The 22,404-nt window shown below is 40.5% G+C and overlaps 1 protein-coding gene and 1 long non-coding RNA gene across 5 annotated transcripts in view; one reads left to right on the top strand and one right to left on the bottom strand.

The window, feature by feature from the left end:
• LOC109270106 (uncharacterized) overlaps window positions 1–22,404 on the bottom strand; it is a 36,126-nt gene that overhangs the window by 9,177 nt on the left and 4,545 nt on the right. The gene's annotated exons all lie outside the window — the stretch shown is intronic.
• HEMGN (hemogen) lies at window positions 4,420–22,057 on the top strand. 3 transcript variants are annotated; one of them, XM_053908120.1, is made up of 6 exons: window positions 4,516–4,532; window positions 5,722–5,827; window positions 11,154–11,279; window positions 13,022–13,115; window positions 17,402–18,615; window positions 21,391–22,057. In XM_053908120.1, exons 3-6 carry the CDS (start codon window positions 11,201–11,203, stop codon window positions 21,495–21,497), a joined length of 1,494 nt encoding a protein of 497 aa, XP_053764095.1. In that variant the 5' UTR covers window positions 4,516–4,532; window positions 5,722–5,827; window positions 11,154–11,200; the 3' UTR covers window positions 21,498–22,057. The 3 variants fall into 3 exon arrangements, with proteins under 3 accessions (XP_053764094.1, XP_053764095.1, XP_019309945.2); XM_053908119.1 differs by lacking the exon at window positions 5,722–5,827 and having other exon boundaries at window positions 4,420–4,532; XM_019454400.2 differs by lacking the exons at window positions 4,516–4,532; window positions 5,722–5,827 and adding an exon at window positions 8,618–8,744.

The following is a 22,404-nucleotide window of genomic DNA, read 5'->3' as shown; positions in this document are numbered from 1 at the left end:
ATTACCAAGAACAATCTTGCACTCACATATAAGAATAAGATGTGCTTCCTGCCGATGGGGGCTTGGGGGATCCACTACCAAGTGCTGGGCCAGGACTGCCATGTCTCCTGTTGCAGTGGAGTATCAGACATTGTTATGTGACTCCCACACAGGTGTCTATCATGGCTGAGCAGGGCTGGCTTCCTTAAAATGAGATGAGTGTACTAACAATAAAGAGTGGCAATACAACACATAAAGAAGCACAAAGGAAGTCTTCATCCTCACGTTGAACTTGCCCAGGATATATGCTGATAAAATCAGATCTGAGCATATCCTGAACTCCATCTGTTAAAGGCGTTCACAGCCACTTAGGAGAATGCCAGGCAAGAAAGACCTGGCAATACATTTTCTGCCTTCCAGAGTAACTCCTTCTTTTCCTTCCCCAACCTGGCTAAAAATACAACCAAAGTGACACACACACACACACACACACACACACACACACACACACACCACACACACCACACACGTGTATGTGCACACACACACATACACAAAAGGCAAAACAAAAAACCCCAAACACAAAAAACCTAACATTTGTTGAGCAGATTGTGACAGAATATCAATTAGCCAAGTGTTTGGTATGCAAACATCCCCAGTGCTCACTCACCCAGAGGAGGACTTGGAGGGAGGGGAATAGAGAGTGTCAAGAGAATGAGGGAGCCAGGCAGGCTCCGCCAGGGAAAGTGCTGGAGCCAAAGCTCTGACTTAATTGGCAGGTGAGAATGGTGCAGTTGCCATCTCTGTCCACCTAGTGGCAGCACCTCTAGCCAAAGTCACCTCTACCTCAATTGGTTCTGGTGAGGACTACTGGAGGCTTACCTGTGCTAGGCCCTCTGGCAGGCACTGGAGGTGGGACCATTTGGAAGGTTGCAATTCATCACCAGTGGTCCCTTTTAGGTAGGGACTCATCTAGGTTATTCCAACTCTAAACTCCAAGTCTAGGGGATAGAATCTACTGGAAGCAGGGAGTTGAAATTTCCAAATAAATGGAACTAAAGCATCATGTTAGCTTCTTAGTATGTATTCTATGCCAGAATAGCTAAAACTCAAGAGGATGAAGAAATAGCAAAAATAGGAGAGGCTACTGTTCAACTAGAGACACCAACAAAAGTAGCTGATACGAATAATAGTGGGTCAGTAGCAGGCCAGGGAGTGAGGTGAGTCTTGCTTTCTTCCTTCGGAGTTATAAACCAGCCACTGCAAAGGGAAGTTTCACTTTAGGATAGATTTGGACATAATCTAGAAGTTCCATGAAATGAAAAGAGTTCACTGATTAATTACACAGGCCAGTATTTCCCAAGATGTGGTATACATTCCACTGGGGAAGTGCAGATAATTTAGATGAAACATCTTTTATTTTAATAGTTTGGTATTTATTTTAATGTGCCTTAGATGAAATATAATTTATTATGCCACAAGCCTGTGATTGGTTTTCTGTTCATAATGGTGATATAAAATTTCCATTTGATATTTTTTAGTAAAAATGAGTGTATCTGAAGAAAAATTTTAAGTAAGTAATAATATAGAGGACATTATTACAAGAATGTGGCAAAAGTCACAAATAGGGAATGTCAACAATTGTAAAGTTTGGGAAATACTCATTAAGCCAGGGAATTAAATAGACTGATTTATCGACAGGAGAGTTTAGAATACCAGACAAGTGAAGGGAAAACGGTAGAACTCTTGAAGGATCCAGATTCCAGTTCCAACCGTCACTAAGCCTGTGTGACATAGGCCTCCCTCTGGATCTCCATTTCCTTATCCAGAAAATGACTCTATTGTTTTGCTCAGCCTTATTATCTAGCTGTTCTATTTCGCTTACTACTAGTGAGATTATGAACAATCATAATAACAGCCAGAGCATTAAGGTTGGCTGTGAGCTGGATGCTTTCCATAATTCATCATTTAAAATTTCCATAATAGTCATGAGAGGTAGGTGTTATGATGCCCATTCCATATATGAGGGGATTGAAGCTGGAAGATTTTAAGTAACTTTCCCAAGGTTGTACACAACTTGATTGGAATGAACATAGATCAGACTCCAGAGCCTGTGGTTGTGGCTCCCAGCCTTGCTGTGTCACAATAGTTAATTTCTATTCACTCTTCAAAACTAAGCTCAAGGTCATCAATTCCAGGAAGACTTCTTTGACCCTCTCTCTCCATAATGGCTAGTGTTCCTTATCTGTGTTCCCTTACTTTTCTGTGTATGCTGTTTTTTTAGATTTGCCTTTGTAGGAGAGCCTGGGTGCTCAGTTGGTTGAGCATCCGACTTCAGCTCAGGTCATGATCTCACAGTCTGTCAGTTTGAGCCTCACATTGGGCTCTGTGCTGACAGCTCAGAGCCTGGAGCCTGCTTTGGATTCTGTGCCTCCCTCTCTCTGCTCCTCCCCTGCTCATGCTCTATCTCTCTCTCTGTCAAAAATAAATAAACATTAAAAAAATTTTAGATTTGCCTCTGTATCCCTGACACCCTGCATTGTTTGGGGCAGAATAGATAGTCAACAAATGGCAAAAAGAGGGAAAACATGAGGGAGAGGGAAAAGGGGAAGACAGAAGAGAGAGGGGATTGGAAAAGAAAATAATATATATTGCTACTTTATTTTATTAAATGTGAAAGAAGTAAAATTGAGAGGTAGGAGAGCAAGAGGGTTAAATGTATGGTCTCCTAGATCCTACCCACCCAGCTGTGCCACTTACTAGGTGGGTGACTTATGGCACAGGGTCAATGCCTGTGCTTCAGTTTCTTCATCTATAAAACAAGGATATCAATAGTTACTTACCTTAAAGGATGGTGTAGAGACTAAATTAATTATATATGAAGTGCTTAAAATGGTGCTTGGGATATAGTAAGCAAGTGTTCAATAAACATTGGCTATTATTATTATTATTACTATTATTATTGTGAAATGAATTATAAAGTGAAAGAAATCCCACAATACCATCACATACGTACAAAACCTCTTCATTTCCCCAATTCTTTTTTTTTAATTTATTTTTTATTTTTTATTTTTTAATATATGAAATTTACTGTCAAATTGGTTTCCATACAACACCCAGTGCTCATCCCAAAGGTGCCCTCCTCAATACCCATCACCCACCCTGCCCTCCCTCCCACCCCCCATCAACCCTCAGTTTGTTCTCAGTTTTTAACAGTCTCTTATGCTTTGGCTCTCTCCCACTCTAACCTCTTTTTTTTTTTTTTTTTCCTTCCCCTCCCCCATGGGTTTCTGTTAAGTTTCTCAGGATCCACATAAGAGTGAAACCATATGGTATCTGTCTTTCTCTGTATGGCTTATTTCACTTAGCATCACACTCTCCAGTTCCATCCACATTGCTACAAAAGGCCATATTTCATTTTTTCTCATTGCCACGTAGTATTCCATTGTGTATATAAACCACAATTTCTTTATCCATTCATCAGTTGATGGACATCATTTCCCCAATTCTACTTGTTGACCAGTACAAATTCATACTATGGCAGTTCTGAATAAGAATTACAGCCGTAGGGTACACGATATAATATCCTTATCTTTCCACTTCTGTGGCAGTAGAATTAGCACTCCTTTTCTACTCTCAGAACATTTGGAAATATCAATATTAAAATTACCACACTGTATTATAATTCAGATTTACTTGTTGTCTCTCGTCCTCAATCAGACTGAGTTTCTTGAGGGAAAGGACTTTTGTTTCATTCTTCTCTATGTCACCAATTCTTAGTGAAGAGGCTGGCAATAAATGTCCATTATCTGTTTGCTGAATGAATAGTGTAGCAAAGATGTATACATCTGAACAACAAAATTAAAAATATTATGTGATATTTATCATACAAAAGTTCAAATCAAGTGTGATTATAGCTCAGAAAGGAGAGATCACTTCTAGGTAGGAAAAGGTCGTAGAACAGAATGGTGAAATCTGAACTTTACAGACAGCCTACCTTGGTTTTGAGCCCTAACTCTGGCATTTATGAGCTTATATATCTTGGGATATAACCTAATCTCTTTTTTTTTTTTTAATTTTTTTTTCAACATTTATTTATTTTTGGGACAGAGAGAGACAGAGCATGAACGGGGGAGGGGCAGAGAGAGAGGGAGACACAGAATCGGAAACAGGCTCCAGGCTCTGAGCCATCAGCCCAGAGCCTGACGCGGGGCTCGAACTCACGGACTGCAAGATCGTGACATGGCTGAAGTCGGACGCCCAACCGACTGCGCCACCCAGGCGCCCCTATAACCTAATCTCTTCAAACCACTAATGTCCTTACCAGGGAAATGGGGATACTCTGAGTTGGACAAATGAAATGAGATAATATATGTAAAATTTCAGGTACCTATTATAAAGTGACTAACATATCATCATCACCATCATCATCAAAGGCTTTGTGATGGAGGCAACTCAGTACCTGGCATCAAAGGCTTTGTGATGGAGGCACTCAGTATCTGGATGGACAGACACAGGGAGGAGCACTGAACAGTCAGGAGGTGTGAATAAAGGTACTGTGGGTGTTAGAACGAGCCACAGCCAAACAGGGAGGGCAAAGCACTGTTTAATCAGAACAGTGTGGGGGTATTTTCAGGAAAGGAATGGGAGGGAAGGTTGTGAAGTTGGTTTTAAAGGCCAGGCTGAAAAATTGAGTCTGTATCTTGCAAGTATTACTGACACTTTACAGTATTCTACAAAGAGTAGAACCGAGTACCAAGTGAGCCAGTACTGAGTCAGCCATAGGGGGAATGTTCTGGCTGTTAGTGCAGGACAGTCTGGGGAAGGTGAGGGAAAATGGAAGCAGCTAGACCATTTAGGAAGCTTTTCCAGTACTTCCAATGAGAAGTTGAGGTTCCCCTCTGGGATGGTGGCATGGGGAAGGATAAAAGGGAATGAACATGTGGGACACTGGGAAGACGAAATTCATTGAACTGTGCCCAGCTGGAGGCTGTGTCCAGTGAGGAGGCAGAGGCCAAGACAATTGTGAAGGTTTACAGCTGGATGACCAGGAACGTGGCGCCACTACCCTAGCAGAAAGAAACCAGAGGAGACTGGTCTTATGGGGAGGATAAATTTGCTTTTCGCTATGCTAAGTTTGAGGTGCAGTGGGATATTCCATAATGAATGGTATCCAAGAACACGTGAGCTTAGAACTCAGACTGATATTTATTTAGAAGATATCTGTACAGAGATAATAGCTAAAGGGATACGGTTGGATCAACCATCTAAGAAGGGTGGGAGTATACAGAGAAAAGATCAGGGAGTCATCCTTGGGAAATACCTCCTACATCTAGGGATGTGAAAGAGAAGCCTGGGAGCAAGGATGAGGAAGAGGGAGAAAGGGGAAGAACGCACCGCCACAGATGCCAAGGGCAGGGCAGGTTTCCAGGAGAGTGCAAGTGCCAGGAGGAATCACGAGCTATAGGAGGTCAGAGAGAACTGTGGAGGGGCCACTAGGAAGTCACTGATGAGGCATGAGAGAACAATATGTGGAAAGAAAAACTAGACTGCAGGTGTGAAGGAATCTAGGAGGTATGGGGGTAGGGGGAAGAGGTCAAGTTAGTATAGTATGAGTTTGGGAAGTTAGGGAAAGAAAGGATAGAGATGGAATGGGGGCTCAAGGTGGGAGCAGAATGTTCTTCCCCACATAAACCACCACTCACAGCTAATCCAGAGATGCTTATTTGTCTGTACATTTAGAAATAGAAAGAAGCCTTGGGGGAGGATGCCAGAGGAGGAACTTTGGAACAAACTAAATTGAAAGTCAGGTTACCGCCATTCTAAAGTCATAGACCGTGTTATCACTGTGAGTACAGCAGCATCTGTTTTAGCAGAGACAGAACTCATTTATCATGCATCAACAGACTGTGAGAGAAGGAAACCAGAAACTCTCCCTCCCCACTTAGGAAAACAAAGCTTGATCCACACTCTTTGAAAAGAATTCAAAAGCTTTGGAAAAGGATTTTAGCAAGGAAGGAACGCTAAGAGAAATAAATGCACAATATCTTCCCTTCCTTCATTTGTCTACCCAACCGCACTCTAGGAAAATGCCTAGGTGCACTATTAGGACACTCCAATAATACTATGCACACCACCCAAGTTTATGGCACTCTGATCTACACAGTGCTTTTCATTTTACAAGAAGCTCTCACGATCACTTTCATCCTCACAGAATCCCTGTGAGGTTTTACTTTTTTTGTCTTACAAGTAAAGAAACCGAGGGTTAGAAAGAACTGAGCGATTTCCACCCCTACCCGCTAATTACACAGCCAGGAAATGGTACGGCTACATACCCTTTGCTCTTTCTTGTACACATTCTCAGATACCACTCACATGGTCCTCACAGCATGATGTTCTAGGTGTGGTATGACAAACCGAAGTGTAGCAGGACTCTGATCTACCCCTGGTGTGGGGGCTTTATAATTACATCAGTATAGCCTAAAACTACATGAGCTCTGGAGCACTTTTATCAGATCATGTTTTTGACTAGATAGTATCCCGTGCTCCCCTCTCACCCCCATCATCAGAGCCCCGGGGCAGAAGTTCTTAGCAATGTTTCCTTCCTCCCACACCTTCCCAGTTCAATCAGCCCTCTGAAATGCATGAACAAGGCCTCAATATTTAAACTTGCTCCAGGGGTGCCTGGGTGACTCAGTGGTTAAGCATCCAACTTTTGATTTTGGCTCGGTCATGATCTCACAGTTCATGAGTCGGAGCCCTGAGTCAGTTGGGCTTTACACTGGTGGCACAGAGATTCTCTGCTTGGGATTCTTTCTCTCTCTCCCTTTCTCTCTTCCCAGTCTCTAATTGTGCTCGCTCTCTCTCTCTCTCTCTCTCTCTCTCTCTCAAAATAAGCATTAAAACACACACACACACACACACACACACACACACACACACAAAATAAACTTGCTCTAGAGTTAGGAGGCAGGAAAGCAATTCTCTCCCTCAATACCTGGTTTGATCTTGTGGGAAGAAGGCTGAACCAGGAGGCTGAAGGCCCAGGTTCCACACTTACACTGCCAGTCTAGCTCTGTGACCTTAAATCACTCGATACTTAGCACCAGTGTCTTGATCTGAAACATGAAGATCTGTTTTATGTCTGCCGCAAGGATCCGGTGAAACACTTGTGAAATAGGGCCCTGTGTGGAGTTTAATTTTCTGCTGTAGCTGACTTGACCTTCTTAATTTTTGAAAGAGGAGCTGTGCATCTTCATTGTGCACTGGGCCCTGCAAATTAGGTAGCTGGTCCTGCCTGTATGACCTTGACCAAGTAACAACCTCTCTGGGCTCCACAGTCCGTAATTAACTGAATTGAACTGTTAGGAAAGAGACAACCCTCAACCCTTCTTCTATTCTACTCGTTAGCAAAATTCACCACAATTGTTCACCCCCTTCTTCTTGAAATGTTTTTTTCCCTGTGGCTTCTGGGATACTTTACTTTTCCGGTTTTCCTCTGCTTCTCTGGCTGCTCCTTCCCTGTTTTCTCCCTAATCTGTTAACATGTCCCAAACTAAACTCCAATCATCTTCTTCAAGCTTGCTCCTCCCAGCCTTCCTCATATATTTGTGGTAACTCCGTCTTCCAGCTGCTCAGACCAAAACTCTTAGTCTTTGACTGTCTCTCACTCCACCTCCAATTTAGAAGCTACTCTAGAATCTGATCACTTCTTCACCACTCCCATCACAGTGCAAGGCTTCATCACCACTCACTGGGATGACTGCAAGACCCTTTTAACTGGTCTCCCTGCTTCCACCTCCTTTCCTGCTGCTAAGAGTCTATTCTCCACACAGTAGTCAGAATAATCCTTAAAAAATATAAATCAGATCATATCACTCTTCTCTTCAAAACCATCCCATGACTATCCATCTCAATCAGAGTAGAAATCCCTACATGGTGCAACAAACTTACCTCTCTGAACCTACTTCCTACCACCACCGACCATTTGCTGGTGTCCCTTTGCCTAGAATGCCCTCCCAGCTATCAGCCTGGCTGGCCCCTCACCTCTGTCAATTCTGTTCAACTGTCACCCTTTCTGTTAAGCCTTCCCTAATCACCCTATTTAATTAGTTAGTTAGTTAGTTAGTTAGTTATTTTAAAGTTTATTTATTTGAGAGAGAGAGGGCAGGGCGGGGAGAGGCAGAGAGAGAGAGAGGGAAAGAGTGAATCCTGAGCAGGCTCCTCACTGTCAGCACAGAGCCCGACACGGGGCTGGGACTCATGAACCGAACCATAAGATCATGACCTGAGCCAAAATCAAGAGTCAGATGCTTAACTGACTGAGCCACCTAAGCGCCCCTCACCCTATTTCAATAGCAACCAGCATCAACTTTCCCCCTCATTCCTCAGCCTGCTGTTCCCTGCTCAGTTTTCTCCAAAACACTTATCACCATCTGATATATTACATATGTATATATTTTAAATTTGCTTAGTGGTTCTCTCTCCCCACTAGACTGTAGGCTCTGTAAGGGCAGGAACTTTTGTCTTTTAGCTGCCATATCTCCAGTACATAGGATGGTGCCAGTGAATGACAGTAGGCAGAGTTCCAGAACAGATGATGGGATTACTATTATTAAGTCACAGCCACGTCAAGTCCTCTGAGTGTATAAAGTGCCTTCACAGGCTTCCTGCCCTGCATACAAGAGTGTGGACATTTATGGGGAACCACTGTGGCAGCCTCCCACTGGATTAAACTGTGGGGATGGAAAGGTGAATCAGGAGAGGTAACTACCCCCTAAGAGTTTGTGGCTTAGAAAGAGGTTTTGTGTATATATGCAAATAACTCTAGAACAAGGCAGCATTTGTTTAAAAATATCCACCCTTTAATTTAATGGCTAATATCTCACATTCTGGTAATGACTCCAGAGTTTTCCATAGGGAGAAGGGACAATGAACTATGGCTTGTGAACTTACTATGTGGCTACTTCTGTGTCCCAAACAAGTTCCTGCTCTGGCCTGCTTATCACATCAAAGACACCTTGCCTGGCTTCCAATCTACTTTGCTTTGAAGTCTTTCCACTGGCCTCCTCCACCCAAAATTGGCTCTATTTACTGTTAACTCAAGTCCCCACCCTCTTATAGTCCCTCCACACTCTGCTCCCAGATACAGGGAACAGGCAGGGGTGAAATCAACTTAGGAAGGTTGCAACAGGGTAGACAGTCTATTAGCTCTTTGCAATCAAGATGTGGATATATATACCTCAAGTGTACGGTGTACAGAATCCAGGAACTACATCTGTCAGTCTTTGCATCCTGACATTGTTGCTCAACATGTGCACAATATGAGGCGTTCCCTAAGGTTTGCTGAATCATTGAACTGAATGTAATAAGCCCTGAGTAAGGATAAATTTTTTAAATTTTTTAAATCTTTATTTATTTTTGAGAGAGAGAGAGAGAGAGAGAGAGAGAGAGAGAGAGAGAGAGTGAGCAGGGCAGGGGCAGGGAGAGGGAGACACAGAATCCAAAGCAGGCTTCAGGTTCTGAGCTGTCAGCACACAGCCTGACGCCAGGCTCGAACTCACGAACCGTGAGATCCTGACCTGAGCTGAAGTTGGATGCTCAACCGACTGAGCCACAGGTGCCCCGAGGGCCCTTTCACTTCTAATGCCTTAAAAGTCTAGAGAAGTAGGGGGCACATATTCACTTTTTAAAGTTTTTCTCTTTATAAAGGATTCTTTTCAGATTTCCTGAGTTTCTTTAGCACATTTATTTTTTTTTTAATTTTTTTTTTTAACATTTATTTATTTTTGAGACAGAGAGAGACAGAGCATGAACGGGGGAGGGTCAGAGAGAGGGAGACACAGAATCTGAAACAGGCTCCACGCTCCGAGCAGTCAGCACAGAGCCCGACGCGGGGCTCGAACTCACATACCGCGAGATCGTGACCTGAGCCGAAGTCGGACGCTTAACCGACTGAGCCACCCAGGCGCCCCTCTTTAGCACATTTAAAACTATGACTTGGTTTACCAAAATCTGGTTACTGTATTTTATTATTAATAAAAGCAGCTAATACTTGTTAAGCAAGTTCAATATTCCAGGCATATATAAAATGTTTTATACAGACCATTTGATTTAATCACCCCAATAACACCACAAGATAGATACCAATACTGTCCCCATGTTGTAGATTGGTAAAGTGGCCCCTAGACTATCTAACTTGCCGAACTAAGCAACTTTGGAATTCAAACTCTCTTCAATCCAATCTATGACTCTAGAATACTGCTGCTCCTGCATCTCTCAGAAAGGCTGCTCATAGCAGGGTGTGTTCAGTAGTCCTTCCCTACTTGAACAGCCATAGTCCTCTGTGCTTCCTTATCTTCTCAAATGGAGTAACCAACTGGGGATGGGGTAATTCCTTTGGTTTCAACTTAATTTCTGTGACATAACATGGTCATATTTTCATTAAGAAATTCTTTTTGCCCTTCCCTGGATGAGTAACAGTGGATTTCACTAGTCATCTTGAGGCACTTGTGAATGATCAGGTGAGCAGAAAAGGGTTCAGATTTGCTTTGAATTCCTAATTTGGTTCCTTGGGTCTATTATCTAAATTTCACAGCATATACACATGTGAAATTTATTTTGCAACAGATTAAGGTAATAGTGCCACATGCAGGAAAATAACGTAAGGTTAATTTCATAGCTTCATAATTTTCACATTCATGATTTTCACTTTTTCACAAGAACTCTGCGAGGTGGGCAAGTCAGGAATTATTTACCCACTTTGCAAATGAGGAAAGAGCCACAGAATGGGGAGGTGACTTATTCTAGGACATGGACTGGTTAGGTCTTACAGCTAGGGCACTTTCTACACTATGCCATTTCCATCTGGAAAAAGGACCATCAGACTGAGGCACTTCTTGGCAGACAGAAATAAATGACTGCTGTACTGGAGGCTGCACGATGCCAGGCTGTGGCCGTGGGGCTCCCTGTATAACTAGCAACTATACTACAGGATGAAGATAGTAGGACCAACCATGCCCCCTACTCACACCTGTGCAGTGTGATAAAGATAGTAGAAGTAGTCAGCAGCTGTGGTCCAACCAGATAAAACTTTTAGGCGGGAAGTAAAGTGACAAACTCGTGTGTGCGTGTGTGTGTGTTTAACTGTTAGTTGCTTTGATATTTTTAAAAAGGCTGTTTGTGGAAGTCAGACCACATAGCAGGAAGAATTAACAGCAAGATGGATTTGGGAAAGGACCAATCTCGCTCGACGCTCCATCAGACACCTGGTCCTCATCAAGAAGAGAACCATGTTCCAGGTAATGAAAGAGATCTTAAGAGGTCTCTACTGGCCACTAAGATGTCTTAGTGACAGTTGGGAAGAACTGGGCTGTGATTATTTTCCTAATTTTTATGGATCTGGCCCCCAAAAAGCACATAATTGAGTATGTTCATATAACCTTAGATGGGAAGGATTGGGGCTGTATAACCTTCTGAGGTGACTTCTAATACATTAAGATTCTAATAAGCAGAGAAACACAAGGACATAATAAATTCTTGATAATATATTTAAGTGAAAGATAATGTTAAAATACCCGGTACTGAACGGTTGAGGTAAAACAACCATTATACCCCTATACTTCTATGGTAGGGTAAATTTGGTATAATTTTTTGGAAAGAGATCTGGTCTACCTATTGTCAGATCTTTAATAGTGCTTATTCTCTTGACTTCCTAATCTTAGTTTTGGGTCTATCCTAAAGCAGCATTTCTCAAAATGTTTTGCAGAACCCTAGGTCTCGAGACAGTTAATTTTTTGTGTGCCATGGATCCCTTTGGCACTCTGAGGAACCTATAGATACCTTTTTATAATAAATATTTAAAATATATAAAATTAATAGATAAAATTCCAAAGGAAGCAATTGTAAGATATAGCTATTAAAATGAAAAACTGTGATACAGTAATATATATGCTTATTTATAGACACATTACATAACAAGATTATAGTAATGGTGAATCTAACAGCATTGCATCAAATCAAATATATCATCTCAAATAAATTGTGTTTTTAGGTGTCTGCAACAACTGTAATGTGATGTGGAAAAAATCTGTGATTTCTTTTGGTGACAAAGTCACTTACTGCACAAAAATTTCTGTGGTTTGTCACCTACATTCATAATTGAAGGAAATGGTAAATTAACTAGACATCGATAAAAATAGACATATAATATCCCCCAAATCCAAATTTATCATTAAGAACTTCTGTCTTAAGAACAAAAGCTGCTATGGCCCAAGGAGCATGCTCTGCCTTTTGGGGCCCTCCATGCAAGTTTGTCATCACTTTACAGGCTCTAAGAGGACCCATTAACTTTTCACAAACTCAGATGGCAACAGAACCTTTCTTTTGATAATAACTTCCCAAAGAGCTTGGGCAGACATCATCCTAAGGAAAAAACTCAAAAGGAAAAAAACTGTATGCATGAATATTTATTATAGTTTGAGCTACCGTGACAAAAAAAACCCAACAGCCCATAAAATTGGCAACAACCAATACATGTGGAATGACTGGGCAAGTGGGAATACATCAACTTGATTAGAGTTATAATTATGAGGACTATACCATAGAAAATATTTCTGACATGATGTTAGGTTAATAAATGATAAAATTATGGTATGCTATCATTACAACTTTGTATAATATGGAGACTAGATATGAGAAATAAAATGAAAACAGGTTATAATGTTAAGGATGGCAGAACACGGCTGATTTTTTTATGTTTGTGCAATATGTAAAATTATTTTGAAGAAACTAATGGGTTGACAGAACACATATGTATAAAAACTGACCCTTTCATTTAAAAATGCTTACTGAGCATTTGCTCCTAGGCATTCTTTGGAGGCATAAGGATGAATAAAATGTGGTCCTTGTCCTTCAAAAGCAAGGAGAAGAACAGACACCCAGGATGGGGTGGGGGTGGGGGTCTCCACCTTGCCATAGGACTCTTGCTGATAAATGCCACAATTTATCACTATCTCCTATAACTTCCATCTTGATCCTACAGAAATCATTGGAACTTGGAATCTGCGAAACAGAGAACAACTCAGGAAAAGAAAAGAGGAAGCACAAGAGAAGCAAACTTCACAATGGCAATTTGGGTATGGTATCATTGCAGGGGAAGAGGAATGGCTATTTGTCAAGTATATGCTATGGGTCAAGTAGTGCTGAGTGCTTTTACACACTATATTTTATCCAACAATTCCATGAATCAGGAGCTGGTATTCCTATTATACAAAAAGAAAAAAAAAAGAAGCCAAATCTCCAAAAGGTTCAATCTCTTGCCTAGAATCACACAGCTAGTGAAGTGGTGGGAATGGAATTTTATCCCTGTTCTTTTTAAATTAAAGCACCAGGCAGTTGAATTCCATTGTAGAGAGGCCTGGTGTTCTTTCTACTACTCTGGTAATATAAACATAGAAGCATCTTGTCGGGAGCAGGAGATACCTTTGAGGAGAGCTCCTGGCTAGTTTTCCAAGCTTTCTATTAGTAAAATACTAATTGAATGAGTACGATTAACCCTCCATGGAGCAAACCAAAACACTTTATGTAAATAAGTGACAGGAGAGTTTAGGAGTTTTTAAATCTCCAAGCAAAGTCACTTGTACATAATCTTAGGGAGAGAGTACAAGACCACGATTATAAGTGAGACAGCATCTAACTGCATCCGTTTAAAATATGACTATGAAAACAGAGGAGGTGCTTGGAGATAGAAAAGGAGAGCCCAAGGAGCTTGTCTAAGCCTGGGTTTCTCAACCTGGGTACTATTGATGTTGTGGATAGGATAATTCTTTATGTGGGAGGCTGTTGTGTGCATTGTAGATGTTTAGCAGCATCTCTGGCATCTAGAGACCAGTAGCACGCCTCCCACCTGCATTGTGGCAACCAAAAATATCTCCAGACATTGTCAAATGTCTCTTGGTGTGGGGGACTAAGGGGCAAAATTGCCCCCAGTTGAGAACCACTGATCTAAGCACTCTTTTATTATAACAATAATAATTATTATATTATTATTAGATTAGTAGGAGTTATATTTGCATTTCTTCATTGTTGCGAAAAATGTTTCTTTTGGTGGCAAAGATAAAATAGATATACATTAAAAAAACATACAATATAGATGTTTTAGCACTTTTCTTAAGAAAGGGCACCAATCTCCCCTGGGGACTGAGAATCTTCTGTTCTGCTATAACACATGTTTCTATAGCACCAATCAACTCACATATGATTGGTAAATAGGAGAATGATGTCAGTGTAATGTAGAAGCTGTACTGGTCCATGATTTTTCCTAATCAAAAAGGAATACAGTTAAAACCTTCAGCAGGAAAGGGAAAAGCCTTCAGCTTGGCTGCTGCATAAGCAGGGCCCCTTTCAGCCCACATCCAGGGCTCCCTCCCCAGAGGACACCACCAGCTCCCCATAGCTCTCCATGAGTAGGCTGCACTTCCTCCTGGGCCCAACCCAATGGCAGCTGGCTCAGAGCACCACCAGCATTTACAGGATCTCAGCAGCTGAAAGCCTGCGTTTAAACTGTTGCTTTTGCGTATTTTTGCTATCCCCCAGGCAGCCTTCTCATAGTAAGCTGCCTATCTGGACTACTCAAGATATCTCCCCCAGTACCAATTATTGTTTTTGTTAGTGTTAGAAAGTTGCACAAGATTTGAGTTGTTTGCTTTAACTCTATTTTCCCCCATAAGCACTGCACTTTTAGTGTAGGATTTTGCTGAAAGTGAGGCTTTTCAGGAATGCATATATTGTGTTACAGCAGAAACTTCTGTACTCGAGTCCTGTGGCAAGTGACTCTGTTGAAGAATATCCTTATATTCCCTAATTCCATACTCTCCAGGCAACCTTCTGATCATTATTTGGCTTCTCAAATACCTGCTACAGAGAAAGAGTGCATTCATCTGTGAGTGCAAGCATCCTCTGCTGTGTGACGTTGCATTTCTCACTGTTCACTTAAAAATTGGTTTTTAGGTTTATATATCAGCTATTTTCAGCTGGTTGATGAGTTCTATCCCAGATAAATGGAGCTGGTCTCAGTGTGCTGATCCAATTGGATTTCTGGGCTTGCTGGGTGGGGGGAGCAAGGCTGAAAAAGTCACTGAAGTAGAGGACACCTTGGTGAGCCTCTTGGCAGCTGGCCGGCCATGCTCTTAGGACATATCTCTGTGCTACTGAGGGCTATTCTCTCTCTCTCTCTTTTTTTTTTTTTTAACATTTATTTATTTTTGAGAGACAGAGAGAGACAGGGCGTGAGTGGGGGAGGGGCAGAGAGAGAGGGAGACACAGAATCCAAAGCAGGCTCCAGGCTCCAGGCTCCGAGCTGGCAGCACAGAGCCCAACGTGGGGCTCAAACTCACGGACCGCGAGATCATGACCTGAGCTGAAGTCGGACGCTTAACCGACTGAGCTGAGGGCTATTCTTACACAACATACCACACAGCGAAACCTAAGTGGTTCCAGAGAGAAGCAGCAGAGTGTAATGGTTAAGAGCCTTGGCTGTTAAAGCCAGAATGACTACTACATTTGAAGCGTGGCTCCCTCACTTCTAGCCATTTGACTTTGGACAAGAACGTGCGTCTGTTTTGTCATCTGCAAAGTGGAGATAATAATAGTATCTACCTCATAAATTGAGGTGAAGATTATATGAGATAACAGAATAAGCAAATTACTTAAAACAGTGCCTGGCACATAGGAAGCACTATAAGTGTTTCCTATATTAATACGAATACTAATTTATATTTGAATAACTCATTCCTCTAAGTTATTGTATGCGATTCTTACAACGACCGCATGAGGTTGGACAGATACCATTTACTCCATTTTGCCTGTGAAGAAACCAAGGCATAGAGAGTTTGAGTGACTTACCCATGATCACATAGCTGATCAGTGACAGAGTTCAGATTAAATTTTAGACCACATAGATATATATGCATCTTTTGAAAAACTACCAGGAAGAACATGGAACATTACTCAGATTCCCTCATACAGTGATCTATGTGACAAGTTATTTAGTATTCAATATTAGAATAAAATAAGTGTTTCCTGAAAAAGTCACATATACCATCTTTTAAAAATCTGACAATTAGGACTTTATAATTTATCCTGTTACCTTTGTTAGTTGGAATTATACTTTAAAATGGTGAGGTGCCTTTCCATCATTTTTACATAACATTTTCTTGTATATTATTTCTAATATTAATTTTTGACTGTCTTATTACATGTTTACCTTTTTAATATTGATTTCAAACTGGTTTTAGGGAGGCAGTCTTTAAAAAATTTTAATTTTGGAAATTTCAAACATAAAGGCAGAATAGGGTATACATTTAAGTGCGCAAGGACTTACGAGCACTGCGAAGATAGAAAAGCACGGGTTTTATCTCGTTTGCTAACAGAAACAAGAATATTTACTACAAGAATATTTCTCCACAAGTAACAACGGTATGAGGCAGCTCATGTTCCTCACCTAAAAGCATGGCCCTCACAATAAATCCTGAGCAAGGAGAGCATTTCAGCCCCGTGGTTGGCAAGAGGAGGCTCTGTGGAGCAGGTAGCATGGAACAGAATTTCAACAGGTTTAGAAGAAGGATGAAATGTTTATTTTTAGTACCTTTTCCTCCCCACCACCAGCCCATCTGTATTAGCCATCTGTATTTGGTTATAGTTGCAGTACCTAACGAGTTGTCATTGGCCGAAATTTCCATGCATATCCTTTTATCTTTTAGATCCTTAATCTAGCTATTCATTTGGAGCAGGTATAAAATGGACACTCGTACCTTTCCACCAGGCTTCTTTACCTCAAGAGATGTTTTTGAAGCTTTTGACCCAGCTCACAGAACGTCTCATTTGACATGTATTGCTGCTCTTTAGCATTCTCTACACAAGACACTGAATTAGATAAGCAATTAGATATACATCTTCTGTCTGCAGGCTGTGCAGACAAGGAGCTGTGCCTGGATTGCAGATCCAGAAATGCAATTGTATCAGTTTACCCAGGGCATAGTGGGACTAACTCACACATGCTAAACCCAGACAGACCACTGTATAAACCAGAGTGCCAATCTATTAATTTATAACATCAATTATATGTTCTCCATAACCAATCTTTAAGTATATGCTCTCAAACACACATACTCTATGCACTCACCAAGAAGGTTCCTTGTGAGCAAGGCGTCAAGAGACAAAAAGTCCCTGCGGGACATCTCCTCTCCTGACAACTAGCACTGGCTCCTTCATTTTACAAACAAGGAGGTTGAGGCCTAGAGAGATTAAGTGATTTTTTTCATGGTCATAAAACAAGGCAGCCGGAAGACCAGCGGCTGTTATTACTAAGCATTTATTTGAATCCTGTAGGCCCATTGCTGACACTAATTCTGATCTTTCACAGAGAGAAAAAATGCAAGAGGCCAAGGATGGGAAAAGGAAATAAAAGAGGCAGAAAGAGACAGCAAAACACAGACCTGAAGGTGGAGCCTCAGTCACAATTTAAAAAGGACATGAGGGAGAAAGCATTAGCACCTATGGAGAAAGAACTTGAACCACCTAGGACTATAACTGAAGGGCTCTATCTGGTAGCCTCTCCCAAAAAAGTTGTGCCTGAGAAACAAATTTTTGCAATGGATCAAGAAGGCATTATACATCAGGCCAATTCTTCTGAGATACAAGAAACAGCAATACAAAACCACTCTTCTGAAACATGCCAAGATATGGCTGATCCTGAAGTCCTCTCTCCTAAAATAAGCCAAGAAACAGCTGTACTTCAAGGCCATCCTTCCAAAATGTGCCCTGATATGGCTGAACCTGAAGCCCTCTCTTCTAAAATGTGCCAAGAAACAGCCATACTTCAAAACCATTCTTCCAGAATGTGCCCTGATATGACTAAACCTGAAGACCTCTCTCCTAACTTGTGCCAAGAAATAGCTGTACTTCAAGGCCATCCTTTCAGAATGGCTGAACCTGAAGATCTCGCTCCTGAACTGTGCCAAGAAACAGCTGTAGTCAAAGTCCTTCCTTCTAAAACTGAAGACATAGCTAACCTGGAAGGATGCTCTTCCGAAGCATTCACCAAACCAGATGTGCCTAAAGGCTATGCTCATGAAACATACCAGAAAAGAGATGAACCTGAGGAATACAATTCTGAACCAGATCAAGGAATTGCTGAGATTGAAAGCTTCTTGCCTAAAACAGAAGAAATAGCTGTGCCTAAAGACCTTTCTACAAAAACACACCAAGAAACAGTTAAACCCGAACACTTCTCTCATGAAACATATAAAGAAATTGCTGTGTCTAAAGCACCCTCTCATAAGACAATCCAAGAAATGCCTGCTGCTGGGGAATATCCACCTGAAATATACCAAGAAACACCTGAGTCTGAAGACTCTTCGCCTGAAATATACCAAGAAACAGGTGGGTCTGAAGACTATTCGCCTGAAATATACCAAGAAACACCTGGGCCTGAGGACCTCTCCACCAACACATATAAAAATAAGGATGTGTCTCAAGAATGCTTTCCAGAGCCGTACCAAGAAACAGATGGGCCCCAAGGCCAGGATCCTAAAGCACACCAGGAGGATGCTAAGGATGTTTATACTTTTCCTCAAGGTAGGGATGGTTTGTTGGGACAAGTCACTGAAACTGCCACTTAATAGGATTCCCCATTTATAATTAGAGCACCTACATAGGTATCCATATCCCTCAGAGTGATGATTTATAGCCTTCTTTCACAATTTAGGATATCCCCTGTTATCACAAGGGTATCATTCATGTCATTAGCTGGTTTCAAGTAAAAAATGTTTTTTATTCAACCAGGGCCTGTTTGGCACATTTACAAAGAATTAAAATAATTGGCAATATAAGTGTGTATACCAGGTACTTGACAGAGTATCCATTCTGGGAAACTTTAGCCAGTGAAATGAAATAAACCCAATATAGGATGAATTATGTGCAAAATATTTTAAAGAACGATTAAGTTTAAATTAACAAGAAAGTTTGATGAATAAAGTTTTTCTTGAGAATTAAAATGTCCCAGCAAACTAAAGGAAGTAAAGTCATGGTACAAGGTGCCAATGGGGTTATAAAGGTACAAGATATGATCCTGTTACAAAGGGAACTTGTTTTTGTAGGATTTATCAGGTTTGCCAAAAACCCTTTCTATCTCAGTATTTGTTCCTGAAAAGCATTCTCCTAAGCATGACACTTTTAAAGTAATGTGACCTTTCTTCAATTTGGCCTTTGCCTCAGGGATATAACTGAGAACCTTGGTTCTCTTTGTACAAAACCATAGACGGTATATGAAGTGGCCTGAGTCTAGCAGACCATATCCTTTTCTCAAGAAATCCTTCTGGTAGCTTATAAACAAATAAGCTCTTTCCTAAAAGATAACTACAACAGAGACATGGGGTTAGTTGGGTTCCAACGGGTGCAGGTTTTCAAGGGTGAAAACATTAGAGTAAAAAGCAGCCACGTGAAGCACTGTCTGGGCTGACGGGAGCCCCTGTTGGAGAAGCACTTCTTATCCACACAGGGCTCGGTTCGAGCAGTTTCATTCCTGCCAAGGTTAATGTGGGCAATTAATTCATGCTTTTCTTGTTTGGGGTTTTGTCTGGCCAAACAAATGGAAGTATATACCTTTTTACTGATTAGAAAAGGCTCATAGTAATGAATCATAAATGTTCATTATGATAAATTAAAGCAATATGTAAGTGAATATAGAGTAAATCCCCCATGATCCCATCTCCTATCTCTGATCCCCATCCTGGAGGTTGTTTTCCCTTGTTTTAACAAATGACATAGTATAATACATTCTATTCTGTGTAAGCTGCATTTTTTCACATGCAATATATATCACGGCCATCTTAATGACATCTTTTGTAACAATTGTATGGTATTGTGTTATATGTACAATAATTTATCCAACCAGTCTCTGAAATGATGAACGTTTAGGTTACTGCCGAGTTTTACTATTATAACAATGTTCAGTGAACATCATTGGAACTAACATTTATTTGGCACTTTCTATGTGCCACACAAAAATCTTTTGTGTGAATTATTTTATTCAATGTTAAAAAGCTTACCAGAAAAATAATATTATCCCCATTTTATAGATAAGGAAACTGAGGCACTGGGAGCTTAAGTGTGTCTGATTATATCCATTGGATAAATCCCTAGAAATTGAAATGCTGGGCCAAAGGGTACCCACATTTAATGTTTGGATACATTCTGTCAAATGAGCCTCCCAAAATGTTTTAGCAGTCCACACAAACCAAGAGTTTATGTAAGTGCTTTTCCCCCAATACTGCACGATTACATTTAAAAAATCTTTTCCTATGTGTTAGGTTTTAAAAAAACCAAACAAGGGGCGCCTGGGTGGCGCAGTCGGTTAAGCGTCCGACTTCAGCCAGGTCACGATCTCGCGGTCTGTGAGTTCGAGCCCCGCGTCAGGCTCTGGGCTGATGGCTCGGAGCCTGGAGCCTGTTTCCGATTCTGTGTCTCCCTCTCTCTCTGCTCGTCCCCCGTTCATGCTCTGTCTCTCTCTGTCCCAAAAATAAAAAAAAAAAAAACACGTTGGAAAAAAAAAAAAAAAAAAAGAATAAAAAAACCAAACAACCTAATTGTTTTAATTTCCACTTTTCTGATAATGACTGCTTCTAGGCATTAGTATTATTATGAATTTGAATTTCATGACTGTTATAAATTTGATTTTTTTCTTTTTAAAATTATTTTTTTAATGTGTATTTATTTGTTTTGAGAGAGAGCATGCACATGTGAGCCAGGGAGGAGCCGAGAGAGAGGGAGGGATAGAATTGCAAGCAGGCTCCATGCTGTCAGCGCAGAGCCTGACACAGGGCAATATCTCATGAACTGCGAGGTCATGACCTGAGCTGTAATCAAGAGTTGAATGCTCAACTGACCAGGTCACTCAGGCGCTCCTGAATTTTTTCTTTTGAGAATTGCCCATTTGAATTCCTGTTCCATTTTAAATTTGATCTTTTTGTATTGACTTAGAAAATCTCTATGTAATAGTTAAGACTTTACCTACATATAAGTTGTAAATATATTTCCAGTTGTCTATGGTTTAAATTTATTTATAGTGGTTTTTGTCACCTACATGGCAAGATTTTAATTTTAATTTTTGGTAATTCAAACTTGTCATTCTTCTCCTTTCTGGTTTCTGATCTGTTTCCTGCTTAGAAAGGCCTTTCTAATCCTAAGATTATAAGAAAATTTTGTTTATACAACATTTATGGTATTTTAATATTTAAATCTTTAATTCATCTGAAATTTGCTTTTGTGCAAGGTGTGAGGTAGAGTTTTTTAATCTAGTCAATTGTCCCAGTTGACCATTTATTTAACCTATTTTCATATTTTATTTTACAGAAATGAGAGAAAAACCCAAAGCAGAGGAACCAGAGATACCAGCAATTCCAAATGTTCCTCAAGAGATTCATCCAGAAAATGACGTCTATAGTTATGTTTTGTTTTAACGATGCTCAACCATCAGTTGTCCAACAAAATACACATCTTAGTATACGTGTGATTCTCAAAATATTGTATCTCTACAATACTCATTAATATTTTAAGTGGTTTTTTTCCCACATATAGACTACAGCTGAAAGAGTGAACTAAGGTGTTTTTTGAGGCTCTACCACGTAGATGATATCCTGCTAGTTTGTGCGTGTGTGTGTGTGTGTGTATATGTATTTTGGAGTAAGGATAGCGGTGGGGAGAGACAGAAACGGGAAAGGGGGGGTGCTGAATAACTGATTTTTACCCTCAAGAACAAACCTTTCTTTGGTTGATTTTTTTAATTTATTTTTTTCCTTGGTTAATTCTCAAAAGTAGAGAGAGTATATTGTCTGTTCATTTAAAATTTGGGGAGTAATAGTTTTCTTGTAAACTTTGTTCAATTATCAATGTAACAATAGCATCAACATTTTATTCAGGCTTTAGTTGGCTTTTTAAGTTAATTTTAACAATTTATCCTTCTGGGACTCCTTCAAAGGTATTTTGAGGTAATGAGTAATAAATGTAGTTTACTTAAGTATTTGAATTTTGATTTTCTATTTTTCCTTTTTAAATATTGCATTTGTGCAAAAAGTACATTAAATCATTATCACATGCTTCACCGTGTGGACAGCATTGTGGTAAGCACTGTGAGGGTTAGAAGACCTATAGCATATAGTCCTTACCCAGCAGGGGTTTAATCTAGTTTTACGGGGGAATAAAACAGAATATAATTACAAAAGAAAGTAAGAAAGGCTAGTGTCATTTGAATAGTACATAGAATAGAGGAAACACTCCCCTCCCCCCCCCCTTTTTTTTTTTTGCTGGGGTGACCTGAAAAGATTAAATCTCCAAAAGATGAAAAGATGAAAAAGATTTGTATTGTAG

The sequence above is a fragment of the Panthera pardus genome, unplaced genomic scaffold (genome assembly GCF_024362965.1).
Source record: "Panthera pardus isolate Hobbes unplaced genomic scaffold, ASM2436296v1 HiC_scaffold_20, whole genome shotgun sequence".
NCBI lineage: Eukaryota > Metazoa > Chordata > Mammalia > Carnivora > Felidae > Panthera > Panthera pardus.
The sequence above is the reverse complement of the archived record's forward strand: the minus strand, read 5'-3'. Positions and strand labels throughout refer to the sequence as shown.